Source organism: Rhea pennata, chromosome 1 (genome assembly GCF_028389875.1).
Source record: "Rhea pennata isolate bPtePen1 chromosome 1, bPtePen1.pri, whole genome shotgun sequence".
Classification (NCBI taxonomy): domain Eukaryota; kingdom Metazoa; phylum Chordata; class Aves; order Rheiformes; family Rheidae; genus Rhea; species Rhea pennata.
This window is the reverse complement of record NC_084663.1, coordinates 98,722,811-98,745,208: the sequence shown is the minus strand read 5'-3', so window position 1 is coordinate 98,745,208 and position 22,398 is coordinate 98,722,811. Positions and strand designations below refer to the sequence as shown.

The 22,398-nt window shown below is 42.4% G+C and overlaps 1 protein-coding gene across 2 annotated transcripts in view; it reads right to left on the bottom strand.

Annotated features, from left to right (window-relative positions):
* The window catches only part of NECTIN3 (nectin cell adhesion molecule 3), a 65,210-nt gene extending 45,169 nt beyond the window's left edge, over positions 1–20,041 (bottom strand). For both annotated transcript variants that reach the window (XM_062596816.1, XM_062596825.1), the window contains exon 1: positions 19,722–20,041. In XM_062596816.1, the coding sequence (XP_062452800.1) occupies positions 19,722–19,938 (217 nt within the window). In that variant the 5' untranslated portion in view covers positions 19,939–20,041. The remainder of the gene's footprint in view (positions 1–19,721) is intronic.
* Between the last annotated feature and the right edge of the window lie 2,357 nt (positions 20,042–22,398).

Sequence of the window (22,398 nt, the reverse complement as noted above, 5' to 3'; positions counted from 1 at the left end):
TTCAGAAGGTCAAAATACCTGTTTCAGGGGAGACAGGCTTTTCTTCATAGAATAGTTCAGCATGGACAGGACCTCTGAAAATCATCTGATCCAACAGTGGTCAAAGCAGGGCCAATTTTCACCAGGTTGCTCAGGACACTAAGCATCTTTTCTAGTCAAACTTTAAATGTCTATGGATAGGATTCCACTACATTTTTCATATACAAGGACTATCTTTTTCAGGTTCTTTGCAATACAATATTCAAATGCAATACAATATTCAAGTGCAGTGTAACAGCAAAGCTTTTTGCATACATCTGTGCAAATTCTCAGACAATAGAATATTTTACTGTGGCTGCAAAGGCTTACTCATTTAGGTTGAAAACACACATTTTACAATCAAGTAACAGTCTTTTAAGTTCACCTTGAAAATACTTCATGTTTTGATTGTTCAGAATACTGAATATCAGAGAGCCCAACAGGCTCCTTTCCCTTCCAACTAAGGTTCATGCAAACAAGTGATCTGAAAACTAATGATTATGTTAGGTGTTTCACAGAATTTGAGGAACATATCTAGTAATTAAAACTATATGAACAAAGTAGATACTGTCTAAAGTCTACAAGAAAGATGCACTAAAATGACTGCTGTTTTGAACCAATTTTTTATTGGGTAAGTGTTGCAAGAAGATAAACACCAAGAACATTTGAATAGCTTTGTTAGGTTTCAAATGATGAATTTGAGACTAGAAAGCAAGACAGTCACAAGCTATGATTATGTATTAGACAGAGGAACATCATTTCTCTAGTAGAAAGCCACAAAAATTGCGTAAAGGCAAAAGATTTCATATGACCTACAAATTGAAGACACTAGCAACAAGAATTGGTTGAGTTTGAGATCACAGGGGAAGTTCAGCCTCTTAACTTCAGAGCCGTTAGTCAAAAATTAACTCTTGCAGTATACTGAACCAGAGGATTTATTCAAAACATCAAGCTAAGACAGACTGCTTTTCCATTAACTGATATTACAAAACCTGCAAATTCCACAAAGCATCTACTGAACCTCCACCTTTTCACCCTAAGGCTAGTGTTGACAACACATCATGCCATCTACCCAGAGGCAGGTGTCAGACAACTTCCTCGAGCCCCATAGCTGATGGAAAGGACAGTCCGTTATTTCCCTTTAAGTGCTGCATAAACATTTAGATATTATAGAACACTGGTACACTAAGAAAAGATCAGCAACTGTATTACCTGCCAGACAACCAAATGACACAGTACCAGACAAAACTTTCATTTCAATACAAGCAGGTTAATATAAGGTATGCCAAGTTCTGTGGGGCCATAATGAACATTGGTTATCAACAGGACTGACGTTCTCATCACAGAAAAGAAAGGAAATAGCTGAAGAAAAAGGTATTTTACTCCAGTGAAAAGGGAAGTCAAGGAATATGTGATAAATTGAGTGTTACACTAACACAGCTCGAGCCCAACTCATATAGCTATGCTTAAGATAAATTCCACACCTCTGTAGTTAGTGTCAGGTATGGCTGTAAAGCAATCTGTTTCACACAGGACATGCTCTTTTCTTCACACTAGCTTGAGCTTCTGTTCTAGTTTCATTACCTTCACATTCACTAGAAACAGTGTCCCTGCAGAGTCCACTTCCCAGCATGCTCTCTAGACCTTTACTATCAAAAAAATAATTACAATCTAAGACACTAAAGGAAAGCTAAAAGTCATGATTCAAACTGAGCTGTCAAAGATACCTAGCCAAATTTATAAAGTTCAAGCTTTAAATCCAACTACTCACCAAGAACATTGACAAAGCACCAGTAATTTTAAGTCTTCCTCTGGAATTCCTACCTAAACCATGTTAGCTGCATTGTCTGTTTTACATGGTGTTGCATTATAATCCTCTACGCATGTTAATACATAATAAATCAAGACACTCATGTTTACACTGATACTAAGCAGTCAGATGTTTACAAGACATGTTGAACTAATAAGCAAGGCATGCTACAAGACAGCTGGAAGTTCTTCTGCAATGAAGATTCCAGCCTGTTTAATGAAACCTCCCACTCCCTTTAAAGAGAGCTTCAAAATCATTTGAAAAACAGAACAATCAATAGTCTTGACAAATTGACCTGGAGAAAAAGTCTGAAGTCGTCTTATGTGGCATCCAGTTTAAACATACAACCAAAATTATCTAGGAGATACAGTGAAAGGTCAAAAGGAATGCTGTACTTCTATTTGTATCTGTATGACAGCCAGACAGCCAACCAAGCACATTAGAGACAGAAAAAACCCACCACCCACAAGTAAAATTAAATGCAAAGTCAGTCAGTGGAAACTCTGAAAAGCAGAGAGGAAAAGTTTCACATTCTGATGGGTACAAATTTGTACAGTAGTGAGCAGGAACAAGTTAAGTTAGAGTTACAGGATGCTAAGGAACTAGTCAGAGAACAGCAGAAAGGGTTTTGAAAATTACAGCAAGTCTGTACATGACATTTTGAAGAACTGAAAAATGCCACTCTAGAATGTGCGAATATAGAAGTACTTTCTACTCTAGCAAACTGGCAAGGCTCCATCTGGAGCTTTTTAGCTTGAACATCATCTTATGATATCAATCATCTAGATGGTCTGAAAGCAAAAAGTTTGCTCGAAGGCCTAGAAAATATGACCTGCATGGGAAGACTGGAAGAACTGACCTTTGTTCTTAAGAGCAGGGGACTCAATAAGGGTTCTGCAATAATGAACTGATGCAAAGACATCAGGATTACTCTGCTGAGTACGTCTGAAGGACAGGACAAGACATAAACTGAAGTACTGACAACAAAACATGAAATTAAGAGTTTCTGGCACTACAGAAGGTCAAACAAGCAAGCTTGGCCAAATCAAGAAGCATCCACTGCCTCCAGAACAGGTTGGGTGGTCAGCTCTCAAACTAACTTAAGCTGATCCTCCACTGGAGCAGAGACATGATCTGTGCTCCAGAACCATATTAGTAATCTCATAGGAATTAGGCTAATAAAGTTATTAAGTAATAACCTGGTTCTCTTTCAAATTCTTGTCAACTGATGTATCACACATGCTGACAGATTCAGTTTTGCACTCTTTTCTTAGGAGCTTAGTCCAATCTATTCTGCATCTATAACGCTTGCTCTCACACACGTCAGTTTCCTGGACTTCACCATGTCTGTCTGATATGTTTCAGATGACATTATCCTTAAAAGTTTTCTTTTCCCAGTCCTCTTACTAGTGACCAGCTGCTACACATTTTTTCCCCTCCCATCTGTGCTTCAAACTTATAACTTGCTTTGCATATCAAGGAACACAGTTACAGATGAAGAAAATACCAGAAACAAAAAGAAATGAACTCAAAAGACATCTAGCCACTCAATTTTGAATGCACAGCTAGCAGTACTTCAAAAAATATACTTATTAACTACAAAAGCTAAAGTTCTGTGTTCAAAAGCACTAGTTTTCAGGCAGCACCCTCAAGCCTACTGCATTTGACATTTAACTTGAATGTTACATTCAATCTATTCAATTAGGTAGTTTTGTCAGACATTTTCCAACATCTGCTGTTTAAATTTCTCTTCCCAAGTTAGTTTTTTCAGTAAAGGTCTTCCTTTTCAGAGGAACAAACCAGCTCACGGTAAGTAATCTTCTCTACATATTTCTTGTATTCTGGTCCACAAATAGGTATCCAGCTTTTGTCATATTTTTAAAGCTTTAAATTCTTCAAGGCTCTATAGCTTGAGACCGCATGAAATCTGATGGCACCAGTTTGTCCACAACCGAGCAACTCTGATGTACTGACTCTTTAGAGACCAGCTTTCTCTCGCTCAACCACAAATGAGACTTGGAGAATTAACAGCCTTCAACTCTGATGGAGTAACTTATTCTAAACACGTTCATTAAAAAGTCAAGTTATAACCTTATGTTTAGAAACAAGTTTAGTATCGCTTACTTAAAATTTACTTTGAAAGCTCAATTTCTTCCTTTATTTGCAGAGTCATAAATACAAGATTATGGTAGTAATTTCATTCAGGAAATCTGGGGTGACACCATATCACTTAGCTTTAGTCAACCAGTACTTAGGTTCCAAAAGGGGAAAAGCTTAAGTACATAAAGTTTCATTTCCATTTAAGTCAGCTTCATCACCTACTGCCAGGTGCCTTATATAAGGGATTTAATGATTAACATGGAGAGAGAAATATGTATTATCAAAAAAGTCACTGAAGAGTAATTCATCTTTAAGAGGTTTCAGTTCTAATATGGCTCTTCAGAGCTAAGTCCACAAGTTCCATCACTGGCACCATTAAGTGAGATGATATTAAATTCGAAAGAGATGATATGGCAGAAGAACTGCTTCAAAACAATACACTAGTGTCATATGCAGCTGCCTTCATGCAAGACCTCTAGCAAAGGTCTTCTGCTTTCCTCTTAAGGGTGCAAAACAGCAAAGACAGCACAGCTTACTGCTAGACTCCAAGCTTCAGAACTGCTATAAAATAATCCACGTTTTGGTCATATTCTGTATTCTCCAACATTCAGAACTGAATGAGAGATGCTCAGTCACGTTGCACCAGTGAAGTACAGTCCAATCGAGGTAAGGCTTGCAGAAGGATGTTTATTTCAGTAAGAGCAGCACTTAAGTCAAAAGCACATCTGACATGAAATGGTCTGCCTAGACAATTGAGTGTACAGGTAAAAAAGACTGCATCCAAAGCTTGCAATACGACCACAAAATTCAGTGTCAAAGTGTGGCCTGCACTGCAAGTTTGTTGACCCCTGTAACCTCCCACCATCTGGAAACCCAATAGCATAACTTATCATAGCAGGAAAACTGCACTTACGCTCTCATCAAGAAAAAAAGAAAAATACCTGGAGTAAGCATACGCAGACACCTAGGGAACAACAAGGTGAGGAGGAGGGAGAGAAATCAGGCTAGTATTTCCTCCTAATACTTTCAGCTCAGGAACTGCCAAGCCTGATGTGAGCTTTCAGTTTAACTCCCAGTCAATTAAGTACTCACCCATCTCCTGTTAATATCATGAGCTTTCTGCATCCACACCATCCTCTGACAAGGAGTGCCAGAGGTCTGGCTGCCAGTTTCAAAAACTGTCTTAGCTGTTTATAACCTGCCTCCTGCTAGCACACTGTTGACACCACTCATGATTTTTCAGATCTCAGCATATCCCTCCCTCTCCTCTCCCACAGGACCACCTCTTTTCTGAGCTGAGAAGTCTTAGTCTACTCTATTTCTTAGAAAAAAATCCTCCTTCCATACCTTTTATCCTTGTTCCCCTCCTCTGAACCTACTCCAGTCCTAAGGGGCTTTGGGCCTTCTTTTTGGTAAGTTCAGGGAGCCAAAGCTGCATAGAATATTTGAAGAGTGGGCAAACAAACTATTTACATAGTTGCACAGTATGTTTTGTTTTCTCAAGAACTCCCAACACTTGATTTGGATCTCACTTTTTTATTTTTTTTTTTTTTTAAAGATAAGTAACATACAAAGCATCAGTTCATAGAACTGATCAAAGATCCAAGGTCTTGTTTCTGAGTTACAAAAAGTGATCTCAGAGGCTGCAATATATATGAATTTAAGATTATTTCTCTCCTCCACAAAGGAGACTTTAGGTGCATCACTTAACATTTATCTGTACTAAAAACAGTCAGCTTGTTTCATCACTCAATTACTCAGTCTCATAAGACCCTCCACAATTCTATGCCATTCACTCTCATTTCAACTTAGTATGAGCAGCAGAGAGTTACACTGAATTAGGACATGTCATACTCTAGAAAATGGAATGGACAAGATCCTACTATCCTCCAGTACCATCTAGAACTATAGCTTTCACTATATGAAGACCCTCTAGAGATAGATCCTAACAACATCAAAAATGACTGCTAGTTGAAGGTTTGGTCATATGTATATATATGTATGTGTATATAAATATATATATATGTGCGTGTGTGTATATATACACACACACACACACGTTTTCACACTTCTTATCACAATACCTGCTGACATTATATGCTGTGAGTTCCCCCTTCCTCCCCCCCTCCCCCTTTTTTAGGGGGGGGGAAGGAAAGAAGAAAATCAGGCAAGGGGTGGGGGAATGGGATAGTACACTAAATATCACAGTCTGGAGTAATGTTGTCTGGCACTCCTGCTTCACTCCCAAATCCATGAGTTATCAATGACTAAGTCTCTTCTCTTTAGCCAAACTTGCAAAAACTTAGTGCACCTCCTGGAGCAGAAATTTAAGTCCCACACTCAAGTTCTCACAAGTTACATGTCTGTTGTTTCAGCACTATCACATAATGAAGTTACCATTACAGGAACTAACAGAAATACAAGATGGTAACTGCTACCAGATACCAAAAATGCAACACAAAGCAAATAATGACATAAGCATCTTATACTCTATCACCGCCTTTCATTATCATCTAGAAAGCTACTGTTCTGCGACACAGTGATAGGTAAGTACACTGTTGAACTACTTTCAAGGATACCTATAACATGTGGCTTGCTAAGTTATTCCAGAAGACTGCTGCTTAGCCTGCCCCAGAGCAGAAATTGTTAGCAGCAAGAGAGTTCACCTGTTGGACTTGGTCTGTTGGACCCACACATTCAAAACACTCAGGTCCAAGAATTTGCTATTTATCTATGTTGGCCATCAGAGAAAACACATTCATAGAAAGCTTGTGATGTCTCCAAAGTGTTCAACTGGTCATCTCTGGAGGCAGCCAATATAGCTACCGATTATCTCAAACAAGAAAATTCCTAGGTATAAGTTTCTTCACAATGCACTGCATTATGCAAGGGAGTTTTCCTTATATTGAGTTGGAATTTTCTATGTTCCAGCTTGTCCTTGTCCCACATCTCTGGAAACAGTCTGGCTCTGTCTTCTCCACACTTGTCCAGGAGGCAGCTGCAAGCAGCAATGGGGCTTCCCTCAGCCTTTCTTCCCAACTGAAGAAGCCCAACTCTCACAGCCTCTCTTTCCACACCCTGGGCTCTAGCACTCAGTCAGCTGAGGTGGCCTGCCACTGGGCTTGCTCCAGCACAGCAGGTCTCCTTTGGGGAGAGAGTGCTCCGGGGAAGTCTCACCAGTACCAAACAGAGGAGAAAGAACACTTTCCTTGACCAGCTGGCTGCACCCTTGCTAACATAACCCTGCAAGGTCATACTGCTGACCCATGCTCAGTTTGTTATTCAACAGGTCTTCGCCTATCAAGTCACCTTTCAGCCAGTTGGACCTCAGCCTGTGCTGTTGCATGGGGCTATTCCCATTCAAATATAAGACCTGGCACTTTCCATTGCTGAACTCCATGAAGTTTCTGACAGCTAACTTTTCCAACCTGTTGAGGTCTGAGTAGCAGCCTTGCCCTTTAGCATATCTACTGTTACCCTAGTTTGGTGTCATCCCTGAACTTGCTGAGACCACACTCTATCCTATCTTTCTAATCATTAGTGAAAATCTGAAATAGTATCAGCTTCAGTATGAGCCACTGAGGGATAACATCAGTAATGAGTCACCAGCTGAACTCTGTATAGCTACTACCACCCTTCCAGTTTGACAATTCAGTCAAATTTCCATCCACCTTATTGCCTCCTTACCAACTCATATCTCAATTTCATTACAAGGATACTCTGACAGTCACTGTCAAAGGCCTAGAAAAAAATAAAAATAAAGCAAGCATCATTACCTGTTCTCTCCTTGTTTGCTCAGATGCATGTCGTTGTAGGAAGCAATCAGATCAGTAATGATCTGCCTGTAGTAAATCTGCACTGGCCACTCCCAACCACCTTCCTGACCTTCATGCACCTGGAAATGGCTTGCAAAATTTGCTCCATTATCTTCCCAGGAGCTGAGGCAAGACTGACCAGAGTCTACCTCCCTGGATCCTTGGAGAAGGAAGACATTTACCTTTTTCCAGTCATGAGGAACCTTGCCCAATTACTACAGTCTTTCAGAGATGAGAACAGTGACATCAGCTAGCATTCTCAGATGCATCTTATTTGGGCCTGTCAGCTTGTATATGTCCATTAGCTTCTGTACCTTCCTCTATGGTAGGTAATGCTACATTCCCACAGAGTTGGCTATTAGGCTCTGGGAACAGATCTTACCAGAGAAAACCATGAAAATAAGTAAAGCACCACTTACCTCAGCTTTTTCCATGTCCTTCTTCACTAGGTCCCTGCCCCATCAAGTAGTGGAGGCACATTTCCCTTAGATCTTCTTTTGCTGCCTATGATGTTGTCCTTCTGTGCTTTCTGTTGTCCTTCATATCCCTTACTAGTTTCAGCTGCAGCTGAGCCCCAGCTTGTCTAGCTTTGTCACTATACTCCTCCTGGGCAGCCCATCCCTGCTCCAGCTTTCTGTGAACTTCTTTTGTGCATTTAAGCTCAGTGAAGAAGTTCCCTGTTCATCCGTGCTGACCTTCTGCCATATCTGCTGAACTTACGCACACTGCAATGGACCCTTCCTGTAAAGGGGTCCCCCTCCACTGCATATGATTCTGAAAAGCTTACTCTTTCTCCCCCCAGCCCCAAGACCCGCACCTAACTAGCTGATAGCTAAGCACATAATGCTGTATAATAGCTGCTGTATTTACTGTCAAACCATATTTTCAGTATTTGTCACACTGCCAGCATTGCTCTGAGCTGTGTGCTGTAAATAGTGATCTTACTGACTACTTACTGAACTAACAGAAGAAATGCAGGCACATCTTTCTTAAAGACATTCTCAAAATCTTAGAAGATAACAGTGGGAGCCAATAAAACTCCTTGATAGGAAAATCATGTGTCAGGCTTCATTCAGATATTTTAAGCTTAACTGAAAAAGACTCCTACATGATTTCTACATTTTATTCCAGGGCTAGCAAGTATAACTATAGCATTAGCTCTTTTCTACCGATGCACAAAACAGACTCATTTAAGTTGGAACAAACCTCTGGATGTTACTCAATTCAATCCCCAATTCAAAGCATGGCCAACTGTGAAGTTAGATCAGGTTGCTCAGGATCATAACAATCAAATTCTGATCATCTCTAAGGACAGAGATTCCACAAACTGTTTCAATGTTTTATTTTTCTTTCTTTGTGTGTGTGTGTGTGTGTGTGTGTGTGTGTGTGTGTGTGTGAGGGGGGGGGAACGTATTGCTAATATTTTATTACCATTTCCCTTATCGCAGCTTGCTTTTGTTGCCTCTTATCCTTTCCTTATAGATGCCTGAAGAAAGTCTGGCTCCATCACCTCCCATTAAGCAGTTGTTGGCAGCAATTAAATTCCTCTCAGACTTTTCATTTCTCAGGAATGAGCCAACAGTTCTCAGCCTCCCTTCATTACATCATGCACTCCAGTCTCCTTATTTTAGTGGTCCACTGCAGAGGCATCAGCATCTGCTTTCACCTGCAGAACTGTGTCCAATTTTGTGCTCTCAAGTGTATGTCTCACAAGCTCTGAACAAAATTGCTTCTGTTAATTAATTTGCTGGCCACACTTTTGCTACTATCACCCAGTATCCTTTTATATCACAAAGGCATTCTACTAATCCACATCCACGAGGACATCCAGGCTTCTTCCTCAAAGGTATCCTTTTCACAAGTTGGCTCCACACCTTCTCTGCTGCATAAGGTCATTCCATGCCAGAAGAACTTGGCATTTGCTTTTGTTGAACTTAATGAAGTTCCTAACAGCCATTTCTCCAGCCTGTAGGTATCCTCCTCAATTAGCCCTGGTCTCCAGGTATCAACTACCCCTCCCAATCTCCTATCATCCACAAACTTACTGGAAGTACCCTACTGAACTGGACTATAGGTTGAAATGAACACAAACTGTCCTAGTACTGATCCCTGTGGAATGTCACTAGTAATAGGCCTCCAGCTGGACTTTGTACTTATTGAAAGCCTTAAAGTCATGGTAAATAACACTCATTGTTCCTCCTCTGTCCAGAGTTATGCTTTAGGTATTCATAACAATCAATGCAGGACCTCTTTTGAGAGCAGCCTCTCAAATTGTGAGGACATTGTAACTCCTTTTCTTCTCTTAGTTTTCACCTTATTTGCAGCTACATTAATCTATTACACCTAAGAAACAAGGGGCCTAACTTGGGAAACAATGCTGTAGAGTAGCACCCTCAAAATCTGTCACTGAGTGAACTCTCACTGGCAGTCCTATGGAGTTCCACAGTCCTCAACTCCTCCTGTGCAGCACAGCACTCTCAGCAGAAACTTCAGAATATCTTTTAAGAGCCTTACATAAAACTTCTTCTACATTGAAGTATATTCTGATTTGTTAGTATGCTATTAAATGATTAAATGTTTGCATGAGGACTTTGACTCATCAACAGTGACACCTACTTGTAGTCCAACATCTTACATTCACGACTGTGAAAGAGTAAGAGTAGCCTTAGACATAAGCCACATGCAGAAGCTTGAACTACCTCTGATACCACAAGCTCCTGAAACACAGCTACAGAGAGGAACATCTAAGCGCTACACAGAGGAACATCTAAGCTTAATAAACTCTCTCCCCGCCCCCCGCCAGGTAGAATATCCTGAGTAAATTGCTATATTGCACTTGCTGGTACATGGCACTTACCAAAGGTAAATTATTTAATGCCATCTCAGCTACCAAACACATACTAGAACTTTTAACAAGGATACATTTAAGTCTGTTAACAAATGTTTAACAGTACGTTCACAACCAAATTGTCATGTCCGATTTCTTTAGATGCATAGGGCCAATTATGCTTTTTAAAAGTCTCAGTACTTCAATCAAGTCGTAAGAACACTGCTGCTATTTAAAGGAAATTTATCTTTTGAAGTTACAAGCGCATACAAGAGTTAAAGCACAGCAGTAGCATCACTGGAGAAGGGAAAACTAGCGAAAAATACTATCACTGTTTACAAATATGCTCAGAGATTGAATTAAGCCTAACTCCTCTTCAACTTTGCTTCAACCATCTCTAAATGTAAGTTTTAGCAGAGTCAACTAAGTATATTTCTATTGTGACAAGGGACAAGAGGGGAAAAAGCAAGGAAAAGATAATCAAAGCAACAATCCTCATAAAATGAGCTTGAAAAATGTTTATCCCACGTTAAGTTAGTACAAGCCAGAAGTTGTGATGGCTCAGTATTTGTTATTATGCAAAAATTCACTGCATTTGATGACATTTAAGTTATCTTTGATTAAACTGACTATTGTTTTTATCAGGTGATGTACACAGACAAGAAACTAGCAAAGCTAATTACCCAGCTTGAACAAAAGCTCAACTTTTTGAAGGCCTACTTCCAGCATCCCTTCACCTAGTAGTGTGCTCCTAAGTGTGCTTTTCCCAGCAAAAACTAGTATTCAGCTTAATCAGATGCTGCACAGGTGTTACTGCAACTGAAAAGGAAATAGAATACCCTCACGAAACTGGATTAAGAGAAACTTAAGCCAAGTATTAACTTAAAATCTTCTAAAGCTAACACTTCTAAGGGCTAGTGAAAATGACAAATCAGAAATCAATTCTTAGTATTAAATTCATCAAGATAACCATTTCCTCTACCCATCTCTATGCACATCTACTACTGAGATATGTTTGACTAGTCTTTGTTTACCTTTCAGTAATTATCTTTTGGGGCAAGAGATCGCTATTGTAATATTTAGAAATTCCACATGTGCTACTGCGTTACAGGAACAACACTAATACCCTTTAAGTATTTTAAGGAAAGTATGTCTCTTCAAGCCAACCCCAGGAAGATATTGACAACAAATTTAAGAACTATCATCTTATACTAGCACTGACGAACAGAAAAGGAGAAACTGATGATTCCCTTTAGACAGAGTAAGATAATGAAGTACTTACAAGAACAAAAACAGCAGCAATCATCTACTGCTGCAAGTAATCCTAGTACTCCAGTCAACTCAAGACAATCCAACACTTGACTAGCTTTCATGTTGAATGATTGAAAATATGCCATTTTAGGACATTAGAAAATTTAAATTGCTTCTACTCCTGTGGACTACCTAAAGAACAGCTGAAACAAGCAAAAATATTGAACAGAGATTATCAGAAGACAATCTAGAAGCTTTTCACTATTTGAATTAATAGTGACCTTCTTGGAATTTTAACTCAAGAAATTTACTCTTGAAAACATACATCCATAAAACTTTACTTGATCAGTTTCCCACTCTTGGGGAACATGGTGAACAAAAGATCGAGAATGGAGACTGACATTTAAAGACTTTACAGGTTTTTATTCTTTCTTCTAACTTCATACTAGCAGTAATTCACAGACAGAAAGACCTACTTGTGATTTAACGTTGGAAAAAAAATGCCTCAAAAGGTAATTAGTTGAGTAGAACAAGAAAATAACTCGAGACACTGATCTATCAGATCACGTACAAGAAAGTTTATTATAACTGGAAACAGTTATGTATGTTATCCTTGAAGTTCTTCACCATGAGTTTGTTTAACATTTAATTTAGTAGCCAGCACCAGAAATTCACTAACAACTCACAAGCCTGTCTTGTTCTTCAGTGATCCTGAAGAAACCGTGATCTGACTACAATTATTACAAGATGATTGTATATGTGTATACACACATATATACCTTCAGGCACACACGTAACTCTCAATACAACTTAGTGCTCCATACTTGAGCAGAAATTTAGAGTGTTTCCAAGAAATATCAGCTTGTCTAATTTTCCTCAACTCAGACACTGCTGTACAACTAGAATCATGATTTAATAAGTGAGAAGGAATTAGAAGCTATAGCCGTAAACAAATTATAGTTTATATTATTCTTTGAAGTCTCCTATTATATCTACTGATAATACCAAACATCTTCAGGTATATATGAAAATATTCTAAATGATTATGCAGTATTTTGGCACTTCATACCTCCAGTGCAGGTACAAACATGATAAACATGAACCATTATCTAGTTCACATAACAGAGACACCTGTCCATGTTCCAAGCCTGTCAAAAGGCAGGCCAGCAATACCAGATAGCACATAATAGGAATGGAGATACCTTCTACAGCTTCCCTTAGAAGCAGGTTTAGACCCTACAACTGTGAAGGGGATAACAGTATAACCATGTAACACAAAACTCAGATGTCACGTAGCTTTAAATAATCATCTGCTCCTGGCCCCAGGTCATCTAATATACAAGCAGTACACTCTGGAGATTACGGCAGCTCACAAGCATAATGGGTAAAAACCTGAACTTTTGACTACTTTTCTTTACATTACAGAGAAGCAACACATTCCAGCATATACATACTACATCAGGTTTGGCCACTTCAGCAGTTATTTCCTTATTTTAAACAGAAACAATCTCAGATGCTTTTTCATCTCATCTCTTCATTGACTGGAATCAGTTTCCTCTGACATTGTCTATTATTGCCCATTTTGTTGCTTAACTGCTTCTCATGTACTTTTTTTGCACAACTCACAACACATTCAGGCTATTGCCATCTTCTTCCCTTCCCAGGCATTCTTGGAATTTCTTCCCATAAAGTGATACTCTTTTCTAAGCAATCCTTTTGCTTCCTAACTTGAAACAGAAAAATTTTAATCATCTTTTACATTTAATGAAGTTTGACCAAATTCATGCCTAATCCAAAGAATCACTCTCTTTCACATCCCATCAATAAAAGTGCACAACAGTATGTCAAATCCTTATGGTCTCTGAGGCATTGAACACAACTGTCCAAGTAAGTATCTTTTAAGAGTCTGATTTTTATATATGCAAATAGTACCAAAAGGCCACACCATACACACAACTCCTCCCCATAAATAAAAAACCCTCAGCAACACACAGCATGAAGAACAGTAATTAAGTAATTGCACTTTAACTATACTTTGATTATAGACAAGAAAATCTGGCCATTTAGTTAGCACCCAATTATCAGGTCCCTAAGAAAACTCTTCACAGGAACTTCTGCATTAGCATCTGTACAATAGTAAACAGTGGTCACAGAAAGAAAAAATTAGTTCAGATAATCCTGATTCAACACAATATTGCCATTCAAATCTAGAAACAAGAAGTCCAAGCAAAAACAAACAGTGCTAGGGCAAAGTGATCTGTTAGCACACAGTTCACCTTCAAGGGACAATATGACTACAGAGTAACTGTACAAAGCAATAGATACCAGCTCTCTCACTTAACTGCATTCCTGCCTAATAAGTCTCTTGCTGTATGTTCCAGTACAGAGTGTGGTTTGGACACAGGAAAACCCAAAGTTACCAATCTGAAGACAGTAATTCAAGATTACTTCCAGGGGCAATTGCCTAGTGCAAGATCGAATGAAAAATAATTTTCTCTAGCTTCACCATGCTTTAACAGATACCTGCACAGACACTGAAAAAAAGACAGTACGTACTTACAGCACAGCAGGCAGTTGGCACTTACCAAGATTAATTTATACTCATTTATACACCAAGCTCCGTATTTCTATTACCCTATCTCTATTCACTAGTGGTTTTGTTTTCAAAAATTTAGATTTGGACTTTCAGATTCTCAAGCTTCAACTCAACCTTTCTTCACATTGCACAAATGCTAGCATTTAGGCTGTAGCCCACCCACTGTTCATTGAAACAACACATCACCAATTCCTTTCCCCCGTTCATGACAGATCCATTTACACTTGTGACACTGCATACTGTAGAAGCATATACCACCAGCGTCTAACAGGCAATCAGTTGGTATGCAGGCTCAGTAAAGGCAACATATTTTTGCTTTTCTTGCTACAAAAGGAGTTCTGTATTTTTCCTATCTCTTCTAGGGAAAAATATTACATAAATGTAGTAGGAGAAAAAACATCCTAGATTTGATTACATTTCTAAACAAGATATTTGGCTCTATAATCTTACAATAAATAAACCACGGCAGAGTCCTCTTTGGTCCAGTATCAAACAATCTTCATACTTCATTTAGAAGTGTTCATTTATTATTTAAGGAGGCAGTGAAGAGAAATGCACTGTTTAAACCAAGAAATTGTTCTTAACTTTTATGTAGTGGCTGAACAACCATCCCAATGTTTTTATAGTCCTCAGTGTTTAGATGTTAACAAGTCAGTAAGGTTACTTTTCACTTTCATATGTTATGGCAGTGCTTGCACACCAGAAGCCAAAACATGAGTTGGCATCCTCACTTCTCCCATTTACCCTAAAATTCATTATACCACTGGTTGGAATGAAACCTGCCACCGGCTTTCATCTTTTCTTTGCAAGTTCTACACCACTTCTTCCAGTTAGAGCATCTCCAACATACTATTTCAATGTAATGCTAAAGATCCCTGAAAAATACAGTCTAAAACAAAGTCGAAAATTATACATTCATGCAGAAAATTACAACATTAGCATCCACATTTTCTTATTCTGCATTTATTTTACATGAGCACCACAGCCTAACAGTCATCTCTTTAACATGATACACCTAGCACAATGAAACAGTTTTAAGACTTGTTCCAAAACTGCACCATGTATTATTCTGAGTTGTTCTGATACACAAGCTTGACAAAATTAAGGTTTCATTTACTCTAATCATCAAGCAATCTAGATTTTGCTCTTCTTTTTGACATCACTTATTTCTTCTAGTGCAGTTGCTCTATCTATTTCCTCACACAGGGGTTTCATACACCGCCCTACTTCCCGCTTAATTCACCAATATCCCCTTTTCTCCAACTTTAACTTTAGAGTATCTTCTATAGGATTTCCATTCTTTCTCTATACATTGTTGTATTGGCTCACCCAAAGCCCTTCAAAAAGTACATTTCTTGCTATAGCATATTCTAAAAGCATTCAAGTAACAATTTCCTAGCTGTTATTGTGGTTTCATACACAATGAGAAAAAAACACGTTCTATAGTTCTACACACATTTTTAAACATACCATTACACTTGCCTGTTTCAAGGTAGTAATCTTCTTTGTTTAGCTTCAATATATTTTTATCATGGCTTGAATTCTTAATCACAGAAACTAGTCTGGTCAAAAGTCACTTTAGGATTTTCTTTACCTTACTTACAACTCCATTTTCATATGCAGTAGACTTCCATTTACACAGCTTTCACACTTTCATGATCCAACCTCCTTAGTTGTCCTTCCACCCCCAGTACCCTCTGGAGTTCAGTACTCCAGGCTGCTTTAAGAGAAGTCTTTTCAATGGAAATTTTTAAAAAAATGTGGCCCACAAGTAATTGCTTTTCTAGCCTCATTAAAGAGCAAGCATAGCCAACAATTTCTCTGAAGAATGACAGATCAAAATATCACGTCTAGCTGCTGCTCAAAATGACTGTGTAAAAATTGATCTGATTTTACACTGAAGCTTTCCTGCTTATATTTTTGGTGGTGCTACTTCCAATTCTTGCTTTTGGTAAGGTTATAAGAATTAACCTACTGGCAGGAACAATGGTGACCAAAAGCAGTCAGCAATTTTGGGTTCTGTCAACATCTAAAACATCATGTCTAACATCATTTCTGTGAAATTGCACTAGCATTTTTAAAAATCTACAGTGATCATCTGCCTCTTCCCTCTCTTTTTAAGCTCAGTGGCAGTTAAGGAGATAAAGAAAGAACCGCAGGAAAATTCAGGGAAAAATGTAATCTAAACATTGAGGTGTTTACCAAGAACCGTTTTCCTCTAACTCACAGTCCAAGAGTCACCAGTATTTCCCTTAAGCTTCCCCTTTCATCTACAGACTACACTTCAAAGCTTCACACTTTGAAAAATCCCATTATTTCAACACAACATGCCAATTTTTGGCAGATACTCTGAAGCCTTATCAGTTAAGTTCATATATGCCAAAAAGCATGCAGGGAGAGTGACATCTGAATTAAACTCATCAAGACTAGAAGAGTAACCTATTGCATGACACAACATAAGGATGCTCTTAACTTCTTTGTTACTATTACCTTTATACTCACATGTAAAAATAGCTTGGCAAAGTTATATCAGATCTGCAACTACATCTTCAGCTCAAAAGAGCAGAAATCATCCTCAATGAAGGAAGAAAAGTGCTAGTGAAATGCATTTGCCAACACTACAAACATCAAGTCTTCAAACCTCAAAAGCACTGGAATGTGACAGCTTAATATTGAGAAAGTCAACTGGCCACAAATAAAGCTGAATATCACCTAATAAGTGTGTGTTAGCAGCTAATAGCTCCAAAGTTTATTCATGAAGAAATTCAGTATTGATCTTTAACACATCTTAAAATATGCAGCCAAATAGCTCTAGGGAACACGCAAGACGACAATAGGCTTTGTTTCATTTATTTCAAGTGGAAATGAACTCTAGATTTCCATCACCTGGTATTCTTGCCAGGACTCCAGAAAACTCAGTACAGCCAAAGTCTGAATTACTTAATCTCAGGGCAGACATCTCTGCATGAACATACTCTGCTGCTTGAAAAAAAAAATCACATTTTATCTAGTTTTCACCTGGAGAGGTTCCCCCCTTCCCCTATTTAGTGCTTTAGTGCTTTGTGTTCTGCAAGGAATTTCTTTTAAATGTAAAAATCTATCATATAGCATCATACCAAAACCAGTTTATTTTTAATCAATAATTATCTCCTACTCCACACCCCTGCCAATATCACCAGCTATCAAACTAAGAAATTCATCGTACAGGGACTCAGTCCTGTAGCCAGGACTTACTCGCTGTATGCCACAACAACAAATTCTGCACAAGCAATTCAAGTTGTAGACTGCTTCCCTAACATACAGTTCATCTTCTCTAAAAAAGCACACCAACAAATCTCTGACCAATGTGACGGTCAACTAGTCCTGCAGGACTCTTGTGCTGTAAGTAGTACTGTAGTTATTCAGGTCAGCTAGGAGCAGTCTGTCCTCTCACTAGAATTTATCTAAGTACATTAGCTACAAGTTGAAATAGTTTTAGATTCACCACCAGAATAAGGAATCATATTAAATCTTTTTTAAGGATAGATGCAACATATGCTATTTTACAGAGTTCTGCCTCAGCAAATGCATGTTTTTAACCTAAATTAGTAACAATCGTCTCTCCCGAGAACTACATCATTGCCAGAGGGGGGAGACTATTACATGCAAGAGCACAGTTTTACAGCAGTAGTGTCTCAACTCCCTCCCTGCAAAAGCATTTCTTAGATACAATACCATTGCTTTATGGCGGCATGGCTTGTAAGCTCATCTAAGTATTTACAACCACGTGAATATCTAGAGACTTTTTCCCCTTTAATTTGTGCCTCCCTCTCTTTCTAGAGGGAGAGGACGCAGTGTATCCTGTAATACAAAATCCTCATCAACTACTCCTTACTGCGTCGGGAACACAAACAGCGGGATAATGGTTTTCAATCTGCCCTTTAAACAGCCACTCCACTTTCTTTTTGTCTTCCACTCCATGGAAATGATACTACACACTCCACTTCACATGCAGTAAAATCCTCCTTTAAGTTTACAACTTCTACCTGGTTTACTTGTTTTCTACTGAGGGGAAGGGGAGCGGAATAAATAAGTTAAAAAATGAAATAAAAAAAAAAAAAAAACGAGGAGTTGGGTGTGATTGCAGGGGGAAGGTTTCTCTACGTCTGATCACACCAAACCACGTGGGGGCCCTGCACTGTAGTGCCCCCTTTAACAGCTGCTCGAGTGTGAGCTGGAGTAAACAAATCAGTTCTGCACAAGACAACAAGAACTCTAAATCCATCACCCTACACTAACTAGCACCAATTTCGTCCTCATTAACGGAGTGTGTGTGTGTGTGTGGGGGGGGGGGGGGGGACTATGCAAGCCAACAGCATCAGAAGGAAAGAGTATATATTCCTCCTCCTCCGATAAAACCCTACGCACACGAAGACCCACCCTTCTGTCTTTCCTACAGGCTACGGGAAACAAACGGAAAAAGAAGACAAGAAACGAAAGACAACAGCCGTGAGTTTCTGCAACCAGCAGAAACGCGCGCCGTTCAAGGAGGGAGCTCGCCGCAGACCGTCCGTCATTGGGAGGGTGGGGGGGAGAAGAAACCCCGGCCCCGCCAGGGGACAGGACAACCCCCCCTCGCCGCCCGGCCCCGGCTTTCCCCGCGGTGAGCTGCGGCCCTCCGACAGGCAGCAAACACACGCGCAACTCGCGCAGGGCAGATCCAGCCCCCGCCGCCCGCCGCCAGGGCCGGCAGGCTCCACCCGAGCGCGCGATCCCGCACTCCCGCCCCGCGGCGCCCCCCGCGCTCGCGCGCGCCTAACGGCCGCGTAACGGTCCCCGCCGCGACAAGTGGAATCCAACGGCCGCCGCTCCCGGCAACGGCGCCGCAAGACGTCGCAGCGGCCCGCCCCGCGGCGGCTCGTCCCCTGCCCGGCCTCCCGGGGCGCCTCCAGGCGGGCGCCCGTCCGTCCCAGCGGCGGCGAGACACCTCGGAGAAGGACGAGAGAGCGGTCGGGGCTCCGCTGGGCGCCGGCTTCGTCCCCTCCTCCAGCCGCTCTCAGGGGGCTTCGCCCCCTCAGAGACCGCTCCCGGGAAAAACTTGCGCGATCCCGGGAACGTCCCGCCCTCCTTCCCCCTCCCGGCCACCACGAAACCGCCACCCCGCCCCGCCAGGCGCGCACGCGAAGTTTCCCCCAACTCCACGGCGTCCCCCGGCCCGGCCGCGCCCGCATCCCCGGCACTGCCGGGATTTCTCAGATTTCTCTTCCTCGCCGCCCTCCTCCACCGCCCGCCCCCTCCCCGCGGAAAGGGAAAAGTTTCACTTACTGCAGCAGAGGCGGGACAAAAGCAGCCCCAACAGCCCCAGCCCCGGCCCGGGGGGCACAGCCGAGCGGAGCCGCCGTCGCTGCTGCCTCCGCCGCTGCCACCACCATCGAGGGGAGGCATCAGCGGCAGCCGCCAGGAAAAGTTCCCGGCGGGCAGGAGGAGCCGGCAAGGGAGGAAAAACAGCGACAGCCTCCGCGGCCTCTTCGGCCCTTGCCATGCTCCGGGCTCGGCTCCCAGGCGCCGCCGCCGCCGCCGCCACGGCTCCAGCCCGCTCTCGCCCGCTCCCTACGCAGCGCCCACCGCCTCCCGAGCCGGGTGCGTGTGTCGCTGAGCAGGGAGGTGCTGCGCGCGACTCCCCGCCCTCTCGGAGCGGGCCACACCACCCCGCCGCGGGGCGGGGGGGGGGGGGTGGTGGTGGTGGTGGTGGAAGGCGTGCGTCCGCCTCGACCCCCGCCTTTGTTCCCCTCGCGGTGAATCGTCTCGTCCCGCCGCGCCCCTGCCCCGCTCTGTGAAATCACAGCCGCGCTCGCGCCCCGCGGGGGGTTCCTCTTGGCAACGCGGCCGAACCCGAGCAGCTTGGTGGGAGGGGGCGCCGCGCCGTCCTCCCCCCGGGGGGGGGGCTGTTGGTACGTCCCGCCCCGCCCCGCCCGGCCCCGCCCCTCTCCCCCTGCCCCGCCCCGCCCCGCCCCGCGCCGCGCCGGGCCGGGCCGGGGGCGCCGCGCTCCGCCGCGGCCGGGCCTGGCTGGTGGCGCCGCCGCCGCCTCGCTGCCGCTCCCGCAGCGCCGCCTCTTCCCGGCAGCGCCGCGTGGCCCTCGCCCTTCCTGCCGGTCCCTCACGTCTACCAACGAGCAACTTTCGCTGCGGTCTCGCCGGGCGCTGGCCGCGCGGCGCCCTTGGCCGCCCGGCGGCGGCTTTCTCTCCCGGCGCCGCTGCCCCCAGGAGCGGCACGGAGCGCGGCGCCCCTCGGAGCCGCGCCGAGCGCGTCCCGCCCGCCGCCGGCCTCGCTGGTCTCCAGCTGCGGGACGAAGCGGAGCGCGGGCGCGTCCCGCGAGACGGCCCGCGTGTCCCTCGGCGCGGGCGCGGGCGCGGGGGCGGCCCGCCAGACCCCGTCCGGCAGCGTGTGAGCAAACCTACAGGGGGAAAAAAAAAAGAGGGGAAAAATGCCTGCGGGAGAAAATACTCAGCGTTTCCCCCGCTCTGCTGAAACTTTTGATCCGCTGCTCGTGCTCAGAGCCTTTGCCATGTTGCCGCCGTGGAAACCGATGCGTCCCCGAATGCCAGTAAACCTAGGTAAACGTACTACTGACCCAGTCGTTAGAGCCCACCTGCTGTTTATTAAAGAGCCTTTTCCCCGTGGGGGAAAAAAAAAATTGATGCGCCTACCTGGAGTAACAGCTTTGCTGGTGTAACAATCCGGGTAGGTGCTTTGGTTGCCGGTGACTATCCCACTTCGCCGGGTAGACAAGTACTACCCAGGTAAGTACCTCTTTCTACTTAACAGTAGAAGCAAATTGCATTTCATAATTACATTTACACCGAGTTTAAGGCACTCTGAATTGGGCCAGGAAATATAACGAGGCCATAGTGTAATCAAGAACGCAACCCTTAAAATTACACTTGTGACAAATATAATCAAATTGTCATCTGCTATAAATTGCTCATTTTTTTCTCGCCCCAAAATAATAAAAGGCATTAAATCTATCAAAATAAAGTGTTTTGAAGGTCTAGCACCAAAATTCACGCATCTATTCATGATGGCTGCAGACCCAAATGCAGTTTGTCATACGTAAACAAAACCGTGCCCAGTCTGTAGGTAACATCTTCCAGTGCCAGATTCAGTGCTGTTATAATCTGGCATCCTGGGGACCATGTGATACAAAAGGAAATTTCACTTCATGCTACCAAGGCTAAATTTGGATCTCCCCTGTTTAGAGCACTCCTGAAGGTACAGGGCTCCAAACAATTAATCTTGCAGAACATTGAATGAAAGTATATTGGTTACACTGGCTCTTTTTTTTTTTTTTTTTTTTTTTTTTATCCTTTGTTACTGGCATATTTTTCCATAAAAAGATGTTCTCCCAAAGTTGGCAGCAGTCCTGTTCAAAAGCATCTTTAAACTCTAGCAATACAAGAGGGTACTTTATTTCGAGGCCATATGTTTTTCTGTCTCTGGTCATTGTCCACCCACCTGCCCTTCCCCCCATGAAAGAAGCCTTTACCCTTAATTTGTGTTGAGGTGTTTGGCAAGCGTTTACTTCTCAGTCCTTATCCCTTCTGGTCATTTGAAAACCAAGCTCCGAAGCAGTGTGAAATTAACTTATGTGCATAACATTTGAAGTGACGGCACAAATTCCCATTGGAATGAAGGGCTATTCACTTCAGTGGGAATTTGTAAATAGATTTGTAACAGAACAATGTGCTTTTTGGAAAACTCTCGCTTCCATTTGGATGGGTGCGATGGCACTTCCTTTGCAATATTTGTGCACTACCACCCATTATGTCCTTAAAAAAAAGAAAAAACACAACAAAACAACACAAGACTTGCTTCTTTTTCCACACACTTTCAGCTGGATGAGTGATATTTAGCCTGTTATTATATAGCTTCTGTGGTTTGTTAACGGGTGTTTGCATTTCCACAGCAAACGAGATCATTCCTCTATCTTTCCTACACTTGAAG